Source organism: Dendropsophus ebraccatus, chromosome 1 (genome assembly GCF_027789765.1).
Source record: "Dendropsophus ebraccatus isolate aDenEbr1 chromosome 1, aDenEbr1.pat, whole genome shotgun sequence".
In the NCBI taxonomy this organism is placed as follows: Eukaryota; Metazoa; Chordata; class Amphibia; order Anura; family Hylidae; genus Dendropsophus; species Dendropsophus ebraccatus.
This window is the reverse complement of record NC_091454.1, coordinates 184,676,326-184,702,068: the sequence shown is the minus strand read 5'-3', so window position 1 is coordinate 184,702,068 and position 25,743 is coordinate 184,676,326. Positions and strand designations below refer to the sequence as shown.

The following is a 25,743-nucleotide window of genomic DNA, read 5'->3' as shown; positions in this document are numbered from 1 at the left end:
CACTGTCACCATTCCTTCTAACCACATTCTATATTTCTTGCCCTTACATCCAGTTATCACCCATCCATACCTCTTTAGATCCAGTCCATATGTCTGAACCAGCATTTTCTACTTAAATTATGATTGTTGAATCCATATGATGCTCAACTATACCTTCTTCTCTTCTCTATGCAACTATTATATCAAATCTTATCTCCTGACCCCCCTCTCCCAAACACACTCACCTCCTCCAATAATTCTGACTGTTCCTCTATCAGCATTCATAAATCAGAAAGCCTACCCATTAGACCCATCTAGATTTCCCTGAATCAGCTGGTCTGTCCAATACTTGCTCATCTGTTGCTATATGTTCTGTGCCTCAGCTAAATTTTCTGCTCTGCTGATCTATACCTGTCAATATCAGTCATTCTCTATATTTACCACTGTTTGTATAGTGTGAACATACACCACAGCGCTGTACAAAGATAATTCTTAGTCACTTTCTCATACATATATACTGGGAACAATGTCATACAAGTCTTTTAATCTATTAGTATGTTATTGGAGTGCGGGTAGAAGTTGGAGTACTTAGAGGGCATCACCTTGAACCAGCTTTCTATATACAGGTTTTACATTCATTACATGTACATCTTCCTGAACATGTTGCAATGCATCAATCTATCACAGAACAAACAGATCTCTTTATATTACTCCAACATACATCCCACACTTCCCACCCACTCCGTTCTCCTATACTTCCGTTATTTTCATCCAGAACCTCACAGAAGGGGCCTGATTTATTCTAAAACTCCGCAAGTCTTCCTCCTTTGGTTTATACATTCAACTCCGTAACCAAAGACAATGTCATACTCATCCCTAATTCCATGTTCCAACTTCTCGGACACTATATTAATTCCCACGTTAAGTCAATATTGTTTTCTTCTCGACGGCTGTAATCCACTTAACCCGCCACAACCAGCTTCCTTGCATTCATCTACGTCTTCACCCTTGCATCTTCCAACTTTCCTTTGTGTCCACCCCCCCATACCCAACCATGTGCCTACATCTCAACTGTGTCTTTGCCACCCAAGTATATATTCCAAGCCCCATACTACGATCCATCCCATTTTCTTACAACCACTTTCAGCTATACTATTCCCTATACACATTGTGTAGACACCATTTCATTACACTCTTGAGACAAATCCACTACATTCTACTGCGTGGCTGAAAACCCAACTATCCTCCACTGAATGAAATTCAGCTATTCCTCACCCACGCCCCCACGTCACAAAGCTTTAAGCAGCAGGTTGCACAAATGGTTCGGTTAGCTTTCCATGTGTTCTCCCTACAGATGTCTGAAGATTAACAGGGGAGCTGTGCAGACTATAAGACACCACTACGTGCAAAGCGGTATTATGCGATATTCCCAGATTAATCCTCTGCCTGGACTCCATCCAAGAGATTACTGGCTGATTGTTAGGTTCTCTGGTGCACAGTTGTGTGTTGTTGGGATCATAGAGCTGCATAAGCTTTCTGCAGTCTCAAAAGTCCATGGGTATAACCGCAATGACTTCCCACATCCCATGTAATGCACTTCCCTGCCCCATTAAACACAATTTTTTACCCCAGAGATGGATAAATCCTTTCGATAGAGAGCATTTAATCTGTCCAGATGGAGAGGATGCTGGCACGCACATCCTCGTATGTATTATTTTATCCCTGTCTCTCCCCCTCCTTGTCCCTCTTCATCTTCCGCATACATCAGCACTGGCTCAACTTACCTTGGTGACAGTCATACAGAGCTGTGTCAGAGCAGGGGGACCAGGCGCCTGAGCTGCTGGGTTCTGACTGCAGATCTCTGTGCGTGGTGGCTGCTCCCAAACACTCGCTGCTGCTGCCTCCCCTCCTCCTCATTATTCCCATCCTTTGCTGGCTGAATTGTGATGTCACTCTGCATCCATACTGATCAGGCAGGAAGCAGCTCTACCGCTTTTAACCTTTTCTCTACTGGATCCGTACAACTACTTAAAAATTATTCAATGCACATCAAAGTATATAAACAAAAAACTTTTCAAAAGACCTCCATATAGATAATAGGGGAAAGCAATGACTACAGTTCTGGCCCTAGATGAGGTGCCCAAGAACAAGCTGTCAGGTTATACACAAGTAGGTGTGTGCCACCAGAGTGGGAGGGACAGCACAAGAGCAACACCTGTTGGTGTCACCTGTATCTGTATAGGTTAGAGATGATCTTAATCTGGTCTGTCACCTTGTACGTGATACATCTGACATGTACTGGAAGGCAGTGAATAATCCTATGGTTTGGAGAGCTGCAAACACTGTATCCTGGGGGCAAAACGCTGATTTGATAATTTGAAGAGCAGCAAACTATTATTCTCCTGGCTACAGGTATGTCATTGTACAGGTATACTACAATAATACATATATGCTGTAGTACATATAATACCAATGCCAGTGCATTGTTTCTATTGAGCTGCAACCCCGATATGGCCGATCTACTGAATGATATGCATGGGGGCCACAAATCTAGAATGGCGATGTTGCAGGGATACACAATGACTTTGCAGTTTTGCTAGGACATTGACTCTGCAAGAGCTTTGTCTGCAAATATAAGGCAAACATAGTATGGAGACTTGTGGTCTGCAGGTATCCTGTGGTGAGTAATATATGGATATTGATTTGATAGTGATTTAAGGATAATGACTTTGCATTTCTGCCAATATTTTGATTCTGAAGGCCTGCAAAAGATATAAAGCATAGCCTGTAGCCTGCAAGCTATGCCTATAGTCTGAGGACTCTGCAGTAAGGATACCTACTATCTATTGGACATAGCAAGCGGGGTAGAGACTAATGCCTGATGCCCATTTTCCAGATAATAAAGGGGTTACCCAGCATTAGGAAAACATGGCCACTTTCTTCCAGAAGAGCCAGACCAATCAAACTTTAGACACGTCTCTAGTAGGGATGGTCCGAACCTGCCGAGGTTCGGGTTAGTATGAACCCGAACGCTCGGCAGCAGATTCCCGCTGTCTGCCTGCTCCTTGGAGCGGGCGGATCCAGCGGGAGTAACGCCCTGAAAACTGGGACACAGCCTATGGATATGGCTGTATCCCAGTTTTCCAGGCGGTCCTCCCGCTGGATCCGCCCGCTCCACGGAGCAGGCAGACAGCGGGAATTATTACCGAGGGTTCAGGTTCGTACGAACCCGAACCGAACTCGGTTTGGACCATCCATAGTCTCTATGACATGTTGAATTTTTTTTATAACAGGCACACTTTAAGCGCTTACTTAGCAAAGGACAAGCGATTATCTTTTTTTTAAATTAAAGGTGCTTAGTTGAGAATATAAATTGCTATGAAAAGTCCTTAATGCAATCGAAATTAACTCTTTCACGACCATGGGTCATTGATTCCTCAATGCCCAGGTCGTTTTGGACATCAGCTTATAGGATCATAATGATCCCATAAGCTGATGTCCCTATGTCTGCCACCTCTCCTCTGTTCCCTGCCACTGTCACAATCTTGTGACAGCAGCAGAGGGGAGGGGGCAGAGAGCACGGCGAAAAGCCCCCTGCCCTCCTTCCTCCCGGTGCGCCCTGCCTTCCCTCCCTCCCTCCCCCCGCTGGCCTCTGTAGCCAGGAAGCCGGAAACATGAGGCTTCCGGTTTCCATCTCTACCATCGGGCTCTGGGATCAATTCACAGAGCCCCGATGGACACCAGACAGAAAATTCTCCCTTTGTGGAGGGAGAAATCTCTGTCTGGAGCCCTATAGATGCTTCGGTCATGCTGACCGCAGTGGGTCCCCGGCTATCACTAATAGCCGGGACCCGCCGGTGATGAAACAGGCGCAGCTTCTGTGCCTGTGTTATTCTCGATCTTAAAGGGGTAGTGCAGCGCTAATTTATTCACAAAATAACACACGTTACAAAGTTATACAACTTTGTAATGTGTTTTATGTATGTGAATGGCCCCCTTCCCCGTGTTTCCCCCTACCCACACTAGACTTCTCCTTTAAGTTGAAACTTTTTAGTATATCTTGTGTACACTTATTGTAGTCGGTGGGACATCTTCTTGATTACCATTTTCCCTTATTTCCCCTTCTTATATGGTTCTTCTAATGCGGCCTACATTTCCCATGATGACTTCCAGAGACAGAGGCTGCACTTGCTATTTGTCCTGAATACTGGAAGTAGTATACTAGTGACATAGATCTTCTGTCCCAAACTCACAATCTAGAGTATCATATGAGATGCAGCCTTAGCCACCCTCCTTGTGCTAGGCTTCACACTACCAGCTCTTACAAGCAGGGTGGTGTCAGGTTGCATATCATGGGACACACTAGAGATTCTGCACAACACATAGGACATTTATGAAAGCTACGCCGGCACAGATTCTTACCTAATCTGTGGCATGCGCCAGACGTAACCCCACTCGCCTCCTCCCATGCCTAATTTACCATGATTTACTCCTGCCAGTGTGGTAACCTCAGGGAAAATGGTAATGCCTTGTTGGGGTTAGTTTAGCAATGTTGTGTCTGCTAGGTGGGTTTAGAGTCACTTGGGCACTTGTCACGGTAGCCTGGAGTGGTGTTGTTACCCACCCCCGGTTCGGTGGGCCCTAGTTCTGCAAGTTTGGATAACCCAAGTGTTCGCTGGTGTGAAATGATAGACAAAGTCAGTGACTTAACCAGAATAATGTCTGTTTACTTAGTGTTTCAGTGCAATACACAAAAAATATTGCTTCAATAGCTTCAGGTGCAGGTAGGAGACCGGAAAAAGTGGAAGTCTGTGAAATGGAAGACAGTAGAGTAGAGTGTCTTGAAGACCCTGTCCAATGTAGCAATGTACTCTGCCCGGATATTGTAGCTGAGATAGTAGAGAAGGATAGAAGATACTCATACTCATGTTTACTGACCGCCTAATGCCCTGCAGTTTCTGGGTACCCGTCCTGACCGGGTAGTACAAGGTCCCTGTGCTGGGTGAAGACTTCCTGAACCTTTCCAGGATAGCCATGCGTTACTCTTTAGGGTGTGAAGAGAGACATAGTAGAGTAAAAAGCCCTCTTCTGTGTGTGCACAGTGTATAGAAGGCATTGAAAACAAGTAACGCAGAAAGTATTACAGAAATAGTGGTACAGATGTCACCACTGAAATGTTACCTGATGGTACACTGGATGGATTTAGCCACAATATCTCAGTAACATGAAGATTGTAACTTCAAGCTCCTAGACTCCAATGCAAAGTTATTAACAACAGAGTTCTATGAAGTGTCATTTATAATACTGGTGTCTTCTAATGTGCCAGAGTTTTGAACTCCATCAGCCACAAGGGCCCAAGTATGTCTATTACCTCTGCATCTCCTGTACCTACACCCCTGCCAGTTATAGCACACTCATAATGAAAGCATCAACCATGATCCACAGCGCCCCTATAGTAGTGTCATATATACCTATTTTATACCATGCTAGCTATGGGCATATGGGAGTTTCAGTTTGCAGAAAGATGGTGCTGCAGGACAGCAGTTAGTAGCCCGGGACTGTCCGGCTGAACCTAAGGTACCGACTTGGGAGGTTAGCCAGAATGATCATGATACTACTGTAATTCTATTCCACAAATCTATAGGAATAGTAAATAAATGTGGTAGGGCTGCTCGTTTAGTACAAAGGAAAGACTACATGGTAACTACAAGGGGCTGCTGTGTAGTAATTCTACATTCCTATACAAGTATCTGGGCGATGCCAAATCTGATTTAACAATGTGGGCCACCTAAATCTCAGCAAACATCGAGCTGCCCCCCAAAAACTTTGTTTAGCCATAACAACAAATGGACGTCATTATGAGCCTAAATAACAGACGTTCTTTAATGTTATTTGGGCTTAAAGCGACTCTGTACCCACAATCTGACCCCCGAAAACCACTTGTACCCTCGAATAGCTGCTTTTAATCCAAGATCTGTCGGGGGTCTGTTCAGCAGGTGATGCAGTTATTGTCCTAAAAAACAACTCAAACTTGCAGCCCTGTGTCAAACGGGAGTATCTGTGCCCTAACTTTGCACCACCCCTCCTTCCTTCCCACCCTCTTCATCATTAGGAATGCTACTGGAACATTTTCTACATGCTGAACACTGCACAGGTGATTAACGATCCAGCCCATGTGCAGTATTCACACAGCTGTCGAATAGGAGACAATCTGCCTGGAGCATTGCCTCTGCCTGGACAGAGAGGTTGTGCCAGCCTAATGCATACACAATCTAGGCCACGGCCATTTAACACAGGGCTTCAAGTTTAAAAGTTGTATTTTAGGACAATAACTGCATCACCTGCCGAATGGACCCCAAGACAGATCTTGGATTAAAAAGAAACTATCCGAAGGTACAAGTGGTTTAGGGGGGGGGGGGGCAGATTGTGGGTGCAGAGTCGCTTTAATGTGACGGCTGTCAAAAAAAAAAATGGCCGTCAAACAGTCAAAAGAAAGACATTGCATGGTTGTGGCCTTTAACATTATTGGTGAAAGAACCATGAAAAAGAACTGGGAGGCAATGCTCACACACCATCTTTTTTTACCCGTTTGACGGTCGTCTTTTTCAACGGCTATCATTTTGGAATTGTGCCTTTTGGCTTGTGCAACTGAGCAATTGCCAGATATTAAAGGGGAACTTCAGGTAAAGGTTAAAAAAAATGAAACTTCTGCAGAAGCATAAAGCATTACTTACCTATCTATTCAATTTTTTTTAAACTACCAAAAATCCATTTGTTTTGGGGGGTTTTGTTCTGTTTTGTTTTTCTGCACTTCCTGGTTTATCAGTTGTACACAGTACTACAGGTTCCAGAATGCAATGCTCTACCTCATCTGTTCATCACAGTCCTCCACCCTGCCTATTCCCCTCCTAAAGCTGTTGCACCACACAGCACACTGTATTCTCTACCTGTAACACCACACAGCACACTGTATTCTCTACCTGTAACACCACACAGCACACTGTATTCTCTATCTGTAACACCACATTGCTACTAACTGTAACACCACACAGCACGCTGTATTCTCTACCTGTAACACAGCATGCTGTATTCTCTATCTGTAATGCTGATAATGGAATAAAGTAAAGAACTTTTGGAATTTTTTTTCTTTTCATTTCCACGCACATATTATGATCAAACATCTGTTATCTTTGAAGTTGAGCCCCACAATAAGGCTCTGATCCTCTCTGCCATTTAGCATCATTTACCTGTTACTGCATCATTTTTGTGGATACGCTGCAGTACTGCAATGACACTTCAACATGTGTGAACACAGCCCTAATGTCACTGCACACTTCTGCACAATTAGAGGAATCAGTGCAGCAGCTGCTTCTGGCTGATCAGAGATGGTGAATCACTCAGGGGTTTGGGGGATCCAGCCAAGCCTCCTGTGGCATCACGCCCTGCCACCTGTCTGCATCATCAGCCTGATCTCAGCAAACACACAATGTGAGACAGAGGCATGGAAGATTTGTCTCCTCTAAGGGGGAGAGCAGACGGAGCAGGAGACAATGTGGATTTGCAGAGGCCATTTTTTTCACTTCCTTGATTTCTATCAGCTACCAGTGTGGCAAAACCGTACAGATACGGTAATACATTGTATAGACACATATTTAACTCTTATCTGGAGTTCACCTTTAAAGGGGTTATCCAGCGCTACAAAAACATGGCCACTTTTCCCCCTACTGTTGTCTCCAGTTCAGGTGCAGTTGTCAATTAAGCTCTATTTACTTCAATGGAACTGAGTTTCAAAACCTCACCCAAACTGGAGACAACAGTAGGGGGAAAGTGGCCATGTTTTTGTAGCGCTGGATAACCCCTTTAAGCTCCTTTTGGATAGCCTTGGATGCATACAAAGGGATTCTACTGTATTGAAGTGACTCCATCTTTGTACATGTGTGAAGGAAGGTTAGTGTCATTGCTGTGTGATGTCATTTTTCCTGCAAGTCTTGTGCCCCTTCCACCACTGTAGGGATCAGTGGCATTGCTGCAGAGCTGCCATTTATAATTCACTCTCCATGCCCTGCTGTAGTGTTAGGCTAGGTTCACACTATGTAACTGTGCCGCTGTATTTTTTATGCGGCTGTAAATGTGCGGATGAAACTCCGGCCGTGGGAAAAAATAGACATGCGGCTCAAAACATACAGTCATTTACTTTGAAATCTGGTTCAACTAAAAATAAATAAAATCTTAAGAAAGTGATGCAAACACCTCTGGATGCATCTGGGAAAGCAGGGGACACAGTTTACATAAATTGCTATTAGCGGGGTTTGCGATCCTCTGCAGTATGCCGATGTCTCTCATGGTTAATATATTAAAATAATAAAACACATTTTCGTTGTAATAAAGTGCCTTTCGTTGTTCAATAATTAAATTTAAACTAATCCATCATTTTGCAATTAAATATACTGTTAAAATAAATAGATATATAAATAAATGTATATTTATATATATATTTATTTTTTGACAGTATATTTAATTGCACAATGATGGATTCGTTAGAATTAAATTATTGACCAACGAAACTGAATTTATTTCAACGAAATTGTGTTTTATTAATTAAATATTAATTAGTACAGGAAGCTCCATAAGCCGTTAATTCATATGCCGGCAATAGAGCTTTCTGTACTAATCATCACTTTAATGAAAACATCAAATGTTTCTTCTAATTATGTTATCACAATAGCATTATTAGAAGAAACATTTAGAATTATATGTGCGCTCAGCTGATTGGCTGATTGGCTGAGCGCACATATAATTAGCGGGTCCGCAGCACAGTGACTTCATTGTGCTGCGGACCAGCGAAGAGGACACATCGGTGTGAGTATAGAGCTCTCCCCACCCCCTCCCCAGCACTGCACCCCTCCCAGCAAGGAAGGGGGGGGGGGGTCAGTTAACCCCTTCCTTGCTGGGATGGGTGCAGTCTGACATCAGTCTGGCCCCCAAGGGGTTAAGGGGGATGGAATACATCCTCCCTTAACCCCTTGGGGGCCAGACTGTAAGCAGCGATCTGTAAAGATGCTGCATACTGTAAGGTGCACAACACCGCTCACAATGATGGGTGTTGTGCTCCTGTTTGTGTGTTTTTTGTGTGTTTCTCCCTTTTTGTTTTTCAGATATCGGTATCCTGTGGATTACGTCGGATTCCGTGGACTACGTCGATGACCAGCGTTTTTTTAATGTTTTTTTTTAATAAAATGGTCAATGAGGGGTGTGGGGGTGTTTTTATTTGAATAAAAAATTTTTTTAACTTGTCTCTTGTCTTTATTTCTTTACTTTATAGACTTAGTAGTGGAAGCCGTCTAATAGACGGAATCCATTACTAAGTTGGGGCCTAGTGTTAGCCGGTATAAAATGGCTAACATTAACCCCCTATTATTACCCCAGTACCCAATGCCACCAGGGGTACTGGGAAGAGTTGGGTGCCAGTGGTCCCGGAGCGTCAAAATTGGCGCTCCTGGACCGGGCGGCAGCAGGCTGGTAAGATTTAGGCTGGGGAGGGCCTAAACCAATGGCTCTTCCCACCCTGGTGTTACCAGGCTGCTGTCGTTTGGTTTTTAACCCGGCTGGTTATAAAAATAGGGGGGACCCTATGCGTTTTTTTTTAATTATTTATTTATCGTCATCGACGTAGTCCACGGAATCCGACGTAATCCACAGGATACAGATATCTGAAAAACAAAAAGGGAGAAACACACAAAAAACACACAAACAGGAGCACAACACCCATCATTGTGAGCGGTGTTGTGCTCCTTACAGTATGCAGCATCTTTACAGATCGCTGCTTACAGTCTGGCCCCCAAGGGGTTAAGGGAGGATGTATTGCATCCCCCGTAACCCCTTGGGGGCCAGACTGATGTCAGACTGCACCCATCCCAGCAAGGAAGGGGTTAACTGACCCCCCCTTCCTTGCTGGGAGGGGTGCAGTGCTGGGGAGGGGGTGGGGAGAGCTCTATACTCACCCCGATGTTGTCTCTTCGCAGGTCCGCAGCACAATGAAGTCACTGTGCTGCGGACCGGCTCATTATATGTGCGCTGAGCCGATCAGCCAATCAGCTGAGCGCACATATAATTCTAAATGTTTCCTCTAATAATGCTATTGTCATAACATAATTAGAAGAAACATTTGATGTTTTCATTAAAGTAAAGTGATGATTAGTACAGAAAGCTCTATTGCCGGCATATGAATTAACGGCTTATGAAGCTTCCTGTACTAATATTTAATTAATAAAACACATTTTCAATGAAATAAATTCAGTTTCGTTGGTCAATAATTTAATTCTAACGAATCCATCATTGTGCAATTAAATATACTGTCAAAAAATAAATATATAGATAAATATACATTTATTTATATATCTATTTATTTTAACAGTATATTTAATTGCCAAATGATGGATTCGTTAGAATTAAATTATTGACCAACGAAAGGGACTTTATTACAAAGAAAATGTGTTTTATTAATTTAATATATTAACTATTAGAGGCATCGGCATTCGGCATCTTTGCCGGCTATTTTTGAAGTACTCCGTACGGACCGCCTGTCAATCCTCGGCCGCATGTCCAGCCGCAAACAATGGTCTTGTTCATTTTTTACGGGTCCGTTTACGATCGGGCCGTAGATTCATACATAGTGTGCACTGTGCAGCCGTATATCCTATACTTTCCAGCGTACGCATGAACCACCAAAAATACCGCCGCACAATTACAGCCGCACAGTTACATAGTCTGAACCTGGCCTTAAAGTAGAGCAAACTACTTGCAAGGAATGTAGCAGTACCATGACCTAGCTCTATTATAGTACAATACTGTTATCACATTACAGTGCTGTGTCCTTATACAAAGGACTGCTGAATCTTTATAGTTCAGAGGGATTCTATATAGCATAACAGCACATGCACTGGTATGGTTATTATGACAGGATAGGGGGTAGAACTACTATAGGTTTTGAATTGGGGCCATAGAGTTCTAAACTGTGCTTCAGGGGGTTGACCTCTTCCTATGACCTTTATACCCAGTAACACCATGTGAGGGCTCCTTTCACAAGTACAGGACCTACAACTGATTTGATGCTGTGTTTCATCATTTAGTTACATTAAAATTGGCTGCAGATCCTGCACATGTGAATGGAACCTTAAAGGACAAGTGCCATGAAAAACTTTTTCCCAGTAATTGAAGCACATTACAAAGTTATATAACTCTGTAATATGCTTCAATCACCTATCTGCCTCCCTTCCCTGTCTTTTCCCCCCTCCACCCCCCACCAGGAAGTGTCCTAACTCACACAGACCTAATTAATGTAGTCACCGTCACCAAGCTCTTCTCTCAGCTCCTTCTCCTGTTACAGCAGCCCCCCCTCCCCAGTCCAAGTGATGGCTTGCAGTTGTTCAGCCAATGGGAGCTGAGCAAGCTGAGTCACCTGACAAGGCAGGGGAGGGGGGCGGGGCTGCTGTAACAGGAGAAGGAGCTGAGAGAAGAGCTTGGTGACGGTGACGACAGTAATTAGGTCTGTGTGAGTCAGGACACTTCCTGGTGGGGGGTGGAGGGGGGAAAAGACAGGAAAGGGAGGCAGATAGGTGATTGAAGCATATTACACAGTTATATAACTTTGTAATGTGCTTCAATTACTGGGAAAGCTTTTCATGGCACTTGTCCTTTAAAGGGGTTGTCCAGTGTTCAGCATTTTTTAATATATTGCTGCTGGTGCATATACAACAAACATGTTATGCTTACCTCTCTACTCTCCCTCTGTGTCGTCTGCTAACTGTAAAGGCTCCACTTCAGAGAAACTCATCTCGAGAGAGACAGCCTGCTCAGCCTATCACTGGCTGCAAGGCTGTCCTATCTCAATCAGTGTTTGGCTGAGCAGGCTGTCGCTGCCAAGATGAGTTAGTTATTCTCGAATATGCAGGCTCTCAGTTAGTGGGGGACACCAGCGACAGCACAACGGGGGGGGGGGGGGGGGGTCGGCTGGGGTCAGCGGACAGCTAAGCATAGGATGTTTATTGTTGTATATGCACCAGCAGCAATATTTTTAAAAATGGCGAACGCGGGACATTCCCTTTAAAAGAACAAAGAACGTATATTTTAATAGCACAAGACAAAAAAGTAGTTTATTATCAATGTATTAGTAGTCAGTATTACTGTCATGAAATATGGGAAATAAATATCCTTGTCAATTCAAAACTTTAAGGCATCATACAACTCATTCATTGACATTGTTGTAAAGACAATGTTATTATGACAACTGTGTATATCCTGTGCTACTTTTTTTTTCAACATAAATTAAAAAGCGATTGTGACTGACATAAAAAAAACACTGTACGTAATATGATATACAGTATAATATCGCAGACCTGATGGAACAGACTGTACATTGGATGAGAGCAAGGCCCATGTGCCACCTAGTGGTGATTTCTGGTAAATAACTGTTATTGTATCGGACTCAGATCACATTAGTGATACCTAGTTATATGGACATGGTATACACACTACTTCTGATGTTGGTGGGGTGTAGCTAGTAAAGGCAGTCACATCATGAGCTGGCTTGGTGGGTATATAGGCTGCCTGCACAGACATGGCTTGTTGTTGTCATCATGGGTAAATAGGGCGATTTATTAAAGTTGCAAAAATTATTAGCTTTTTTGGGATAAGGGTGGTGGTATTTCTAAAACTGCAGAATTAACTTTTCATGTGCTGCTGTGGTGAAAGCGTATTGTTAGTGGACAAATGGCATCACTACGATTAAAGGGGTTATCCAGTTAAAATCTTTTTCTTTCAAATCGACTGGCATCAGAAAGTTGTATAGATTTGTAATTTACTACTATTTAAAAATCTCAAGTCATCCAGTGCTTATCAGCTGCTGTATGTCCTGCAGGAAGTGGTGTATTTTTTCCAATCTGACAAAGTGCTCTCTGCTGCCACCTATGTATGAGACAGGAAATGTCCAGAGCAGTAGCAAATCCCCCTAGAAAACCTCTCCTGCTCTGGACAGTAAGGCTGCATTCACACATTCAGTGATTTTCCCGGTCCGCGATTGTGGTCCGGCAGCAACCTCCGTGACCCGTGCAAAACAGTCCGTTTTGCATCCGTTTTGTATCCGTGTCCGTTTTTTTCACGGATCTGTCTTACAGCATTTTAAATTACATTGATTACATCACATCCGTGTTTTTCACGGATGAACGCGGATGTCACATCCGTAAAAAACCCAGATCTCATTGATTTCTATGGGGAATCCTTTTCGTGCATCCGTTCCGAGTAATGACATCCAGAACATCTGAATAGCCCCATAGAAAGCAATGGGCTGTAAAATTGTCCGTGCGCACGGATCCGTGAGCACGGACGACTTCCCGGAACGTGTGAATGAAGCCTTACTGTTTAAGGCAGCAGAAAACCTGGACTCGGCCCTGGATGGTTAGATGGGTGGTTGAGAGCAGCTGAAAAAAAAAAGGTATTGTTGGTGTTTCTGTTATGTAGTGGCTATTATGTACCAAAAGTGGTATAAGGAAAGACAAAAAAACGTTATTTGGTCAGCTCACCCATATAAATCGTGCTGCACCCGTTCGTGAGGTCAGTATACTTGAGAGGAACTGGTTGGAAATGCACCTGGTGCTGACAGGAGATTTTAGAAGTCTAGTAATTGTAGAGAGTCCAACCGCTCCAGTTAGGTAAAAAATAAAAAACTAAAATTTTTTTACAACGTCTTAAAACATCATACAAAACAAAATCTTAAAAACACGCACCAATGCGTTTCAGGACAAGATTAAGGGACTTTGTCCTGAAATGCATCAGCGCAGGTTTTTAAGAAGGTTTTTAGTATCATGGGTTTTTGTTTTTGTTTTTTTAAACAATTTTTATTCATTTTCAAAATATTTTATGATACAAACAGGGTGGATGGGAAGTCCCACCGAAATAAAAGTTGACAGTGCGTGCCGACTGGCCCAATATAGGCCAGAGGCTCATCAACAGATAGCAGGAATAGACATAGCAGGAATAGACATATCGTAACCAAACAATCAATCCTCGAAAACTCCCCCCCCCCTCCCTCCCAGCTCACGGTCTGTCGCTATCTCCCCCTAAGGGGGAAAGCATCCAAGGAGAACATCTCATGGTCTTGGCTGCCCAATTTTCAGTTTGCCCAGTATTCCGGCCACATCTTTCCGAAGATACCAGGTTGTGTCCTTAAAACGAATCATTAGCTGTTGGATTTCATCATGTGATAAGAAATTACAAATAAATACTTTCCACTTCCTAAAGAAGCCTTTAGTTATTTTCTCTATTGACCGTGAGACTTCCATATGGTCAAAATACATGTATTTTTTCACCTGAAAGATGACCTCTTCTATTTGTGGCATCTGAGGAACTAGCCATTTGGCCAACAAACTTCTTTTGGCTATTAGGATGAACACATGACTAAGGGCATTCAGTTTGTTCCCATCAGGGGGAGCATGGAACAAGAGTGTCAACGGGTCCAGTGCCACAGACACCTTGAGCTTAGTCCATAGGAGCTCCTTTAGGGATACCCAAAGGTGTCTGGACAGAGGGCAAGTGAGTAAGCCATGCACCAGGTCTGTGCATCTGGCGTTACAGTTAGGGCAGGCATCAATACGCTCTGGGTTCGCTGGGGTCCTAGGGAGATTAAACCCATATGTTGCGTGGTGTATTATTTTATACTGAGTTTCTCTCCAGGTCTCTTTTATAATTGCTTTGCGCACCGCCATCCAACCATCTATTATAGATTTGGTGAGGTCCTCTTTATCAAAGTAAGACTCCCAATATTTGAAAACATGCCACGACTCCAGCTTAGTGACCTGCCGTCTAAGGGCCCAATAGAGATATGATAAAGAATGTACGGGCACTTCTACCCTAATAACGTCGGCCATGAAGATCGGCTGGAAAAAAGATTTCAGATCATTACATCGTGCCCGTAGAAAGGAGGTCACCTGGCTGTACAGCAGAAAATGGCCCGAACCCAGTGAGTACCGTGCCTATAATTCCTCGAACCCAAGATACCTGTGTTCAGAGTCGTGTAGGATGTGTGAGACTTTGGTGATGCCCTTTCGTATCCACTCCTTAGAAAACCTGTTCCTCGCCTCTCTCTGTAGTTCAGGGTGTGACCAAATCTCTGCCAATTGCATATGGTAATTTCATATCACGCAGACACGCTTTCCATGCCATTATAGTGTCACGGAGCAAGATACATCGCTTGATGTGAGGGGGCATAGCCTGCAATTTGATGTACAGTAAGGCTGCCAGTGGCCAGGGGGACGCCATTGCCTCCTCCAACTTCACATTAGTAAAGGCTCCTCCACCCCTCATCCAATCTATGCCATGTCTGAGTAGACAGGCCAGGTTATAACATCTGATGTCCGGGAAGTTCAGGCCTCCCTGATCACGGAACAGTGTCAGTTTTTTAAGGGCTATACGCGGGCGTTTCCCCCCCCATATAAATTTTATGAATGCCGAGTTGATTTGTTTTATGTCCATATGTTTAAGCAAGACAGGGATAGTCTGCATGGGATATAGGAGACGAGAAAATGCCATCATCTTGAAAAGATGACATCTGGACATAAAAGAAAGCGGCAAAGATTTCCATTGCGACAGTCTCTGAAAGATAGATTAAAAAAGCGGTGGGAAGTTCAACTTATATAGGGAGCCTGGTTCCCTTCCTACCTTAATTCCTAAGTATTTGATGTGAGAGCGAGTAATGGACACCGGAACATCCAACGTAGATGCCAGAAGTTCCCCCGAACCTCTAGAGAGATCTAAAACAGTGCTTTTTGCCACATTCACCCTAAATCGCGAAAGGATACCAAAATCCTCAATAATATTGAAAACCAGTTTTAGGTCTGTTTGCGGTGTTTCCAAGAACATTAGGAGGTCATCCGCAAACAGCGCGGTCCGAACCGGGACACCCCCCACCTTAATACCATGTAGTTCTGGGTGGTTAGCTAGGACTCAGGAGAGCGGTTCAATCGCTAGATTAAACAACAAGGGTGAGAGGGGACACCCTTGTCTGGTTCCCTTCTCAGGGGAAAAGGGGGATGACAAAAACCCCGGGGTGCCCACCCTGGCCTGGGGAGAAGAGTAAAGGGATTTATTCATAAAGGCTCCTTCAAAACCCATGTGGTGCATCACCCTCCGCACCCACTCCCACCGCACATTATCAAAAGCTTTTTCAGCGTCGATAGATAATATGGCGGGGGAGGGGTGAAGAGTCGGACGCTGTTGAATTTCATCTAGTACCGCAATTACTTTCCTAATGTTTGTGACCGCAGACCTTACTTTTACAAAACCCACTTGATTATGGGAGATAAGACGCGGCAAAATTTGTGCTAAACGATCTGCCATCGCCTTGGAGGCTATTTTGAGGTCCACATTTATAAGCGGGATAGGCCTATATCCCCCCGGGCTCGACAAGTCCTTCCCTGGCTTAGGTAATACCCGAATAACAGCGGTATTCATGTCTCGGGACACTGGAGAGCCTTGCTGAAAGGAGTTGTATAAGTTCAGAAGGGTAGGGCCTATCTCGCCTATCAGGAGTTTGTAAAAGTCACCTGTATACCCATCCGGGCCAGGGGCTTTGTTAGGCTTCAACTCTTTAACCACTTTCCCTATTTCTTCTAATGTGAAGGGGGCATTTAGAAATCCTCTATCCTCGTCCGTCAGGGAGGGTAGCCAAGAGCCATCCAGCCAGTCCCTATCCGGGGTTATTGAGGACAGAGAATCCTTATAAAGTTCTCCGTAGAAATCCCGTAGGATATTATTTACCTTAAAAGGATCTTGGTGGGCGACTCCCCCTTTATCTTTTAGCGACTGGATATGGTGAGTGGCGTGAGGGCCCCTAGCCAGCCTCGCCAACAACCTACCCAGTTTATTTCCATATCTAAAGAGGAGAGCATCAAAGTGCGATCTATATAAGTTTTCTCTCACCTCTAACCAGTGCTCGTAAGAAGCTTTAGCTAAAATCCAGGACGTCTTATGTTCCAGTGAAGGGTGCTGTATGAAAGCTGTGTATGTCCCACGCAACTCCGCACCATATGTTGTGAGCTGCACATGAATCTTTTTCTTTAAGGAATTTACATACGCCATTATCCGGCCTCTGAGTACTGATTTTGCCGCATCCCAGAATAATTGGGGATCAGGCATATGTGCAGAATTGTGCGAGACATACTCCAACCACCACCCCCTCAGCATGGCCTTAAAGTTTTCGTCTCTAGTGAGACCTACTGGGAATTTCCACAGAAAATCTGAGCCTTTCGGGTGAATATCATGTAATGTCAGGGCAACAGGAGCATGGTCTGAAATGACAAGATCAAGGATCTCGATTCGGTCCACCCTGGACAAGAGAGTTGGCGAAAGAAAGAGGTAATCTAGTCTTGACCATGAATCATGTGGATGAGAGTAATGCGTAAACTCACGGGCATCTGGGTTAGACCATCTCCACACATCCTCCACTCCCACCGAAGACGACCAGGAGGGCAGAACTGTGTCTCTGACGGGGAGGGACCGATCTATTTTGGTTCGTTTTCCGATCTTCAGTATGGTTCATCACAGCATTAAAATCCCCCCCTATAATTTTATGTAGAACCCGATGTTGTAGCACTATGGTAGATAGAGAGGAGAGAAAGGCAGAATTAGTATCATTAGGACCATAAACATTCACTGCGAGGAATTCTTCTCCTGGTGTTTTGACATGTAATGTACATATTCTCCCCTCGTCATCTGACCACGAACCTTTTATCTCACAATTGAAAGCTTTATGCACTAAGACAAGCACCCCAGCCTTTCTGTCCACTGCTGCTGACCCAAAGACTTGGCCCACCCAATGTTTGCGCATTCTGAAAAAGTCTGACGCATCCAGGTGCGTTTCTTGTAAAAAAAACAGATCCGGTGACAACTTTTTCAAATGGCGCAAGACCATGTGTCTCTTATGGGGGGACCGGAGCCCCTTTACGTTCCATAAGATGATACAGACCATAAAAAGGAGTGAAAATGCATTAGCTCAATATCTTTAACCCTAACTTGCGCGACAGACCGTGAGCAACCCTCCCCCCACCCCCCCCTCCCCCCAACCCAAAACCATAACAAATAACAAACCAGTCATAACCAATTTTACCCCAATCTGGGTTGTGTGTGGCCTCAGCCCCCAGAAACATGGGGATAAAGACTTCGTTTTTTTCCATGCAGCAAGGGATCGCATCCCAACCAACTTGCTACCTTCAGTTCACTACTTACAACCCACCCTCCGCCCCCAGGTCCTCACAGAAATGGACAACACAGCGCCACGGGGGCGTAGAAATCTCTTATGAGCCATAAAGGTCGCCGCTATAAGATAGGAAGGAGATATACAAGCAGAGTATCCGACAGGAGGGAGAGAAAAGAGAAGAGAAGGAAAAAAAAAGCAAAAAAACAAAGGGGGGGGGGGGAATCAGAGAAGGATAGAAGGGGTATGGGAAAGAGAGGAGAGGGGGAGAGAGAGAGAGAGGACAAGGGAAAAGGGAAAGAGAGAAGGGAGGAGAACATGTAGGCTAGATTTGGACATTAGAAAAGGATGTACAGGGTAGGGTACAGGAGAAGAAGGGCCAGGCAGGGTAATGATAGAGATTAGAACTAGTGAGGGGGAGCATGGTATATGGATCTGAGAATACACGGAACCAATATGAGTGACCCATATCAGACATTAATAACAAAACAAAACACAACAATCACCGAACTCAGGGAGAACAGCGAAAAATTCCAATGGAGTACTCATTTACGAGTCTCCATTGATTGTCCCATACAAAACTTGAATATGCAAAAAAGGGGTCCGTGGAGCCTCAGTTACGAGTCTCAAAACACGGGAATAGCCAGATATCCCTCTCTCCAGAGAAGGAAGCCCATTGCCAAGGGGTGCCTCCCAGTGGGGAGAGCACCAAACCACCCTGATACGTAGTCCCTCAGGTCCTCACTCTGTTGCGAGCTTTGGGACCTAAATAGGGAAACAAAACAATAGCATCAAGGCTCACTGTGTGACGCTTTTAACAAGCCAAGTTTGCAGCTCATAAAACTCTGGTCCCTGTCCCCATAAGTGCCACCGAGCCCCCTAGCTAACGCCATTTAGCCAGTGAGAGGGAACATGAGGTGGTGACAAGAAGAACACTCCAGGAATAGCAACCTCACGCTGGAGTCTCTGCCGCTTCTTTAGATCTTTGCTCTTTCGGAGGAAGGTGCCACGGATCCGGCGTAGTATCATCCGAATTCAGGTAAGCTGCAGTCACTGATGGTAACCGTTGAGCCGGTGCGTGAGCGGGGCTCCCCCGCTGAGGAGATCCGGTAGAGGATTGCGGCGTCCCAGGACGCAGATAGTCTTTGAGTGCTTCCGCGGCCTTGTCTACATTGGTAAAAGTAGAATAGGAGCCGTCTGGGTGAAATACACGTAGTGATGCCGGGTACAGGAGCGCAAATTTCATCTGCTGGCGGAAGAGGGCTGTACACAACGGGGAGAATAATTTCCGTCTTCTAGAGACCTCCACCGAAAAATCGCCAAATATTAACAGCCTCCGACCCTCCAGCATGAGGCCATCTCTTCTGTTGCGGAACGCCCGCTGTATGAGAACTTTGTCTGTGAAATCAAGGTACTTAGCTATGACGTGGCGCGGTCGTTCTCTCTGAGCTAGTCCAGGTGCCACCCCCCTGTCTGGGCCCTGTCTGAGGTCCGGTCCCAATCTATGGGCCCTTTCCACCTTGCAAAGATGGGAGATTCCCAGCAGGCCAGGGATTACAGTTTCACATAAGTGGAGGAGCTCTCGCTGGGGTATCGACTCAGGGACCCCCACGATCCGGAGGTTGTTTCTCCTGGATCTGTTCTCCAGATCCTCCACCTTCTCCCATAACCGCCTATTTTCAGTTTCCACAGCGAGTATTTTGTATGACACAGTGTCGTCTTTATCCTCCATTATATGCAGCCTCTCCTCCAATGCTGCCAATCTCCCGCCCTGTGCTGCTAGCTCCCACTGTACCTGCTTTAGTGTGCTGGTGATTGCAGTAGTCACGGATTCCTGCAGGCCAGGAGTGATTCTCTTGGCCACCTCTGTTGCTAGGGCTGCATAATCTATAATTAGAGTGTCCATGTCTTCCTCTCCGCCTGAGGACTCTCTCCCAGACCTGTCCAGGGACGGGGCGCTGGAAGAGGCGGGAGACGCAGCCATGTTGTTTTCTCCCTTGTCCAGGTGCCGCGATTTCCTTCCTCCAATTTGCGGCTGCTTGCCCTTTTTTTGCACAAATCTGTCCATCCTTTGTGGGGGAAGTAGGCGGAGCACCCCGAATCGTTCCTCCTGTCCGTTGCGGGTGAGCGGGCTGCAGGTAAGCGGGACCCGGGAGCGGAGCGGAGCTGAGGCGCGTCCTTACAGCATGGCGCCGGAACCGGAAGTCAGTATCATGTTTTAAAACAGTATAATACAGTTTTGTTTTTTGCCTAACTGGAGCGGTGGACTCTACAATCTAAAGACAAGGAAAAAGAACTGATAGTTGAGCAGCAGGGTTATAAGTGGCTAGAGATTATTGTTGGTGTATAAAGGCTAGCCAATCCAGCTTGTCTGGATGTTACTTTGTAGAGATGAGCCGAAGCGCTTCATTTGATCGGTGCTCTGCTGATCAAGACGCCGGGCTTCCCGCACTGCTCCACTCCCTGCCACTCCTCCCAGGATGCGGGAAAAAACTGGATTCAATCCTGGGAAACTTCTCCTAGTTTCCCAGGATTGGATCAAGCTTTTCCCTGGCACCCGGAGTGGTGCAGCAGGGAACGGAGCAGTGCGGGAAGCCCGGCGGCTTGATAAGCAGAGCGCCGATCAAATGAAGCGTTTTGCTTCCCTTGAAGAGCACTTTGGCTCATCTCTATTACTTTGCATATTTTTATAGCAATAAATGAGAATGGTGGATTCTTGATTCAGGACCTGGTCATTTTCAATAACTACAGTATCAATTTCATTATTCATAGAGGAACCAATAAACATTGAACTATGAAAATACATTCATCTATTTCTTTCCCTTATGTGTGCAATGCGCTCATTATTTTGGCCCCTCTCTGCACTGTTATTATATGCATATGTTACTCCATCCATTAACTCGCTCAATGTCACTCTCCTGTAGTATACAATGTAGAGGGTGTATTGCTGGTATTAAGCTGTTACATACATCTCCCGTCTAATTGCACACCTACACATCCTCTGTACTCACTAACGTCAGGGAAGCATTTATTTCCAGCTGACAGTTTTTCCTCCTGCTCTTCTTTTTTACATTTGCTTTTTTAATATAACTTCTCCATTTATCTAGAAATCCATCAAAGTTTTATCAATTGCGTATGACTAATAATAATAATAATAATAATAATAATAATATTTATTTGTATAGCACCAACAGATTCCATAGCACTTTTTTTTATACATACAGTACAAAGGTTACATATACATATTACACAATTAAATAATTAGAATAAATGAAAATGCAAAGTGTATACGAGACCTGCTCGTTGGAGCTTACAGACTACAACTGGGGGTGACACGAAGCACAAGTGCTTTATTTGCCTCTTCTCCATCAATAGTATATAGAAAAGGAACAGCGAGTAGACATCAAGGCATAAATGCCCCCCCCCCCAAAAAAAAAAGGATTCCCATTCCCTTTATTCCGACAATGTGTCAATTCCTGGCCTCCTGTAAATAGCCCGTGCTACACCGTATATACTATTTCTTGTCAAGTCCGATGACCATGGAATACCCTGCCTCTATAAACCACTAGCAAGAAAAACAAGGTGTCTCTAACTTAATGAGATGCATACCCAGGCCCGCTTCTGCCATGAGGCGGAATGAGCCTTCCACCTCAGGCGGCAGATTTTGCGGTCCGGCAAAGGGGCGGCATTATGTCCCCCCTGCTGTCATTTTTGTTAAGTATCACTTAACTTAAATGTCCACATCTCGTCAGGTCCCGCGATGTCACCCTGCAGCTGTCACAGACCTCCAGGCTGTGGTGAGTGCCCGGGGTCGGTGGGGGACGAGCTGGGGTGATCGGGTGGCCCCGCGCAACCCGATCACCCCACTCACTCACCACAGCCTGGAGGTCCGTGACAGCTGCAGGGTGACGTCAGAGGACCTGACGGGATGTGGAGACAGCAGAGAGCACGGGCCAGCTGCGGCGTGGGACAGGTGAGCGGCTGCCTGTGTGTGGGGGGGGGGGGGATGCCGGCCATCATTCGGGGCGGCCGCCTGTGCATACCGTGCTTTAGTTTTACTTAAAGTGGTTATTCAGCGCTACAAAAACATGGCCACTTTCTTTCAGAGACAGCACCATTCTTGTCTGTTTGGGTTGGGTTTTGTACCTTAGGGTACTTTTACACAGGCCGTTGAAGGCCCAATAATAACTGTAAACGAGCGCTGATCTGCTAAATCGGCGCTCGTTTACTGGGCCTATTACACAGCCTGATTATTGTTCAACAAGGGCTGCATGGACATCGTTACAGATGTCCTTGAAGCCCTTGCTTTTACTTTATACATTGCCTGTCAAGGCTACAGGGCTCCTCTTGCGGTCTTCTCCCGGGTCTCGCACGCTCCAGATTCAGAGCGGCCTGTCTCAGCTGATGGGCTGCTCAGCCAATCACTGGCGGTGGCGGTCCCAGCCTGTGATTGGTTGAGCGGCCTGTCAGCTCAGACAGGACGCTCAGAAGCTGGAGTGCGGGGGACCCGGAGAAAAGAAGACCGCAAGAGGAGCCCTGCAGCCTGGATAGGTAATGTAAATCGGCCGCGCGATTATCGTTAACCTATATCGATGCTCAGCCGATGACTGTTGTCAACGGGCGATCGTTGTATTTATTACACGGAGCAATAATCGCCCGAATCTGGCCGATTATCGTTCCGTTTAATAGTACCCTTAGGGTCCATTTACACAGAAAGATTATCTGACAGATTAGCTGCCAAAGATTTGAAGCCAAAGTCTGGAATGGATTTGAAAATAGGAGAAATCTCAGGCATTTCTTTATGACCTGATCTCTGTTTATAGTCTGTTCCTGACTTTGGCTTCAAATCTTTGGCAGATAATCTGTCAGATAATCTTTCTGTGTAAATGGACCCTTAGGGTCCTATTCCACGGGCCGAGGAGGGCCCGATCAACGATGTAAACGAGCGGCGATCTGCTAGATCGCCGCTCGTTTACTGGGCCTATTCCACGGACTGATGATCGTTGAGCGAGGGCTGCAAGGACATTGTTACCGATGTCCTTGCAGCATCATACATTACCTGTCAGGTCTTCTCCGCTCTGTCTTCATCCCCGAGTCCCGCGCGCTCTATCTACAGAATGGCCGGTCAGCTGACAACACTCACAGGTCCCGCGGCGGTCCCGGCCTGTGATTGGCTGAGCGTTCCGTCAGCTGAAGATAGAGCGTGCGGGACCCAGGTATGAAGACAGCATGGAGAAGAAGCCTGGACAGGTAATGTATGATGCTGCTGCTTGTCAAATCGTCGGTCGCCCGCCGCGCACCACTATTCAACCGTAGCGATGCGCAGTGGGGGAACGATGATTTTAGGTCTGGCCCTAAATGAACGATCAGCCGATGACACGATCGGCTGATCGTTCTCTCTATTTCACCGAACGATAATCTGCCGAATCGGGCCAAATGGGACCGATCAGGCCGATTATCGTTACTGTGGAATAGGGCCCTTAGTTCCACTGAAGTGAATAGAACTTAATTGCAAACCACACCTATACTGGAGACAAGAGTGGTGCTGTCTCTGGAAGAAAGTGGCTAAGTTTGTAGCATTGGATAACCTCTTCAAAGGCATTATCCAGGCATATAAAAACATGGCTTCTTTTTCCAGAAGCAGCTCCACACTTAGTTTGGGTTTTGCAGCTCAATCACACTGAACTGAATGGCATTAAGTTGTAATACCACACACCACCTGAGGACAGACATGGCGCTGTTTTTCTAATCTTGGATAACCCTTTTAATATATATCATCACCTAGACCATTTTATTAACTGGTGCACTACTCTAACCCCATTTAATAAAGCCTACAATTTCATATAGGGAAAATCCCTTTGACATGTAACACTAGATCAACTATGTCTTAAAAAAAAGCTTTGTAAGGATGGAGAATATGATTTCCAGCAAATGCCGTGCTGTCCTATGGGATTCCTCCAATTCATAAGACAAATCATTTTAACACAGAGCAACAGCCACAAGAAGACGTTTAACCTAGAACTGTATTACACATGGATTACCCTATTCAGATAGATGGAATGGTTCCTTTACTAGCGGCCATCATTTGACCAGACCACTGCAGTCATTCAGCAGCCACATGTAGAGTTGAGTGAACCAGTCAAAATTTAGGAGGTTCGACAATATTAGCTGAACCTGAACGCTCTGCGTTTTATTCCCAGCGGCTGCACAAGAAGGATGCCGCTCTAGGGCCTGTGCGCTGTATCCATGTTTTCCAGGACTTCTTAGGAGGACAACTTCTGCAGCCACGGGAAATAAAACACAGAGCGTTCAGGTTCAGCTAATATTTTCAAACCCCCAAATTTTAACAAGTTCACTTAACACTACTCACATGCCATACTATTGGCATCAAGCCTCCCATCACTGGCAATGCTAGTATCATAGTACGTGCCGCTACACCTATGTTGGATAACTGTGGATTCATAGAAGTGATTAAAGTTTTATTCTTGTTTTATTATATTTTTTTCAAAACATGGTTAACCCCTTATAGACAGCTTGATACGGGATGATTAAGACCAATGAGATTCTTGATTTTCTATTATCACCAGAAGTCTACAAGAACGTTCTGTGTAGGTGGATCCTTCATCAATTATATAGGCTGCACAGAATGTTTTCTTATACATACAGAAAATAGAAGTCGGGACAATAATAGTGCAGAACCAGAGATTATAGCGTGGGCGTAAATTGCATGTGTCTAATTTAGTATAAACGGTTTGTTCGCATTATGCTTACGCCGCTGTGCGCAGCTTGTTTATAGGTAGCGCATTATTTCATCTGTACATCGCTGTATGGTCATATCTACAGGGCCATATTATGGCTTCATTTTAACATATATATCCTAGATGCAACACCAGCCGCCCCCGAACAATGTGCCAGCTTAATGCACAATAGTCAGGGTAATAGAACAATATAGGGGAAAAAAATTCTACTTACTTCTATGAGGGGAGATGCAACTACTATTCCCTTTTGGCCATGATCTGTATTCTCAACCTCCTCCTGCACATGGTGACTGAAGTCGGGTGGATGCACTGAAAAAGAAAGAGGTTTGCTGTGGTCACAACCATGCACCATCTTCTAGTGCTGTAACATAAAGAGAGCATTTGGATAGTATAAGTATACAAATGATTTTATTACTTATATCTGCCGTGTATCAGGACACATAGATCCAATCCTCAGGGAACTTACACACTGATAAAATCACAAACTTTTATCCCACAATATGCTCCTCAAGCTCCTCCTATCAGACTGACCTCACTGCCGGGGATGAGTTCACATCATTCAGCTGTGGCTACAAATCACTATTAGACCTTACTCACTCTAGGCCATGTTCACACAATGCAGCCCCAGTGCGGCACTGTGAAAGTGCTGCAGTACCGCAATGAAACTCCAACGTATGTGAACACAGCCCAAAAAACTAACTCACTAGTTAAACCTTCTCAATCATTTCATTAGGACCATTCAATGTAATGCGATGATCACAC

At 45.0% G+C, this 25,743-nt stretch overlaps 1 protein-coding gene across 5 annotated transcripts in view; it reads right to left on the bottom strand.

Moving 5' to 3' along the window:
* CORO2B (coronin 2B) overlaps window positions 1-25,258 on the bottom strand; it is a 69,229-nt gene extending 43,971 nt beyond the window's left edge. Inside the window, exon 1 of one of the 5 annotated variants that reach the window (XM_069982062.1) lies at window positions 25,196-25,258. Coding sequence is in view for 2 of the 5 variants with exons in the window: in XM_069981491.1 (XP_069837592.1) it covers window positions 1,764-1,778 (15 nt within the window). In the remaining 3 variants the exon portion in view is untranslated. Of the gene's footprint in view, window positions 1-1,763; window positions 1,896-2,251; window positions 2,310-20,018; window positions 20,040-25,195 lie in introns of those variants that run through there. The other 4 variants (XM_069984621.1, XM_069983777.1, XM_069981491.1 and 1 more) reach the window with 4 other exon arrangements.
* Window positions 25,259-25,743: the final 485 nt, after the last annotated feature.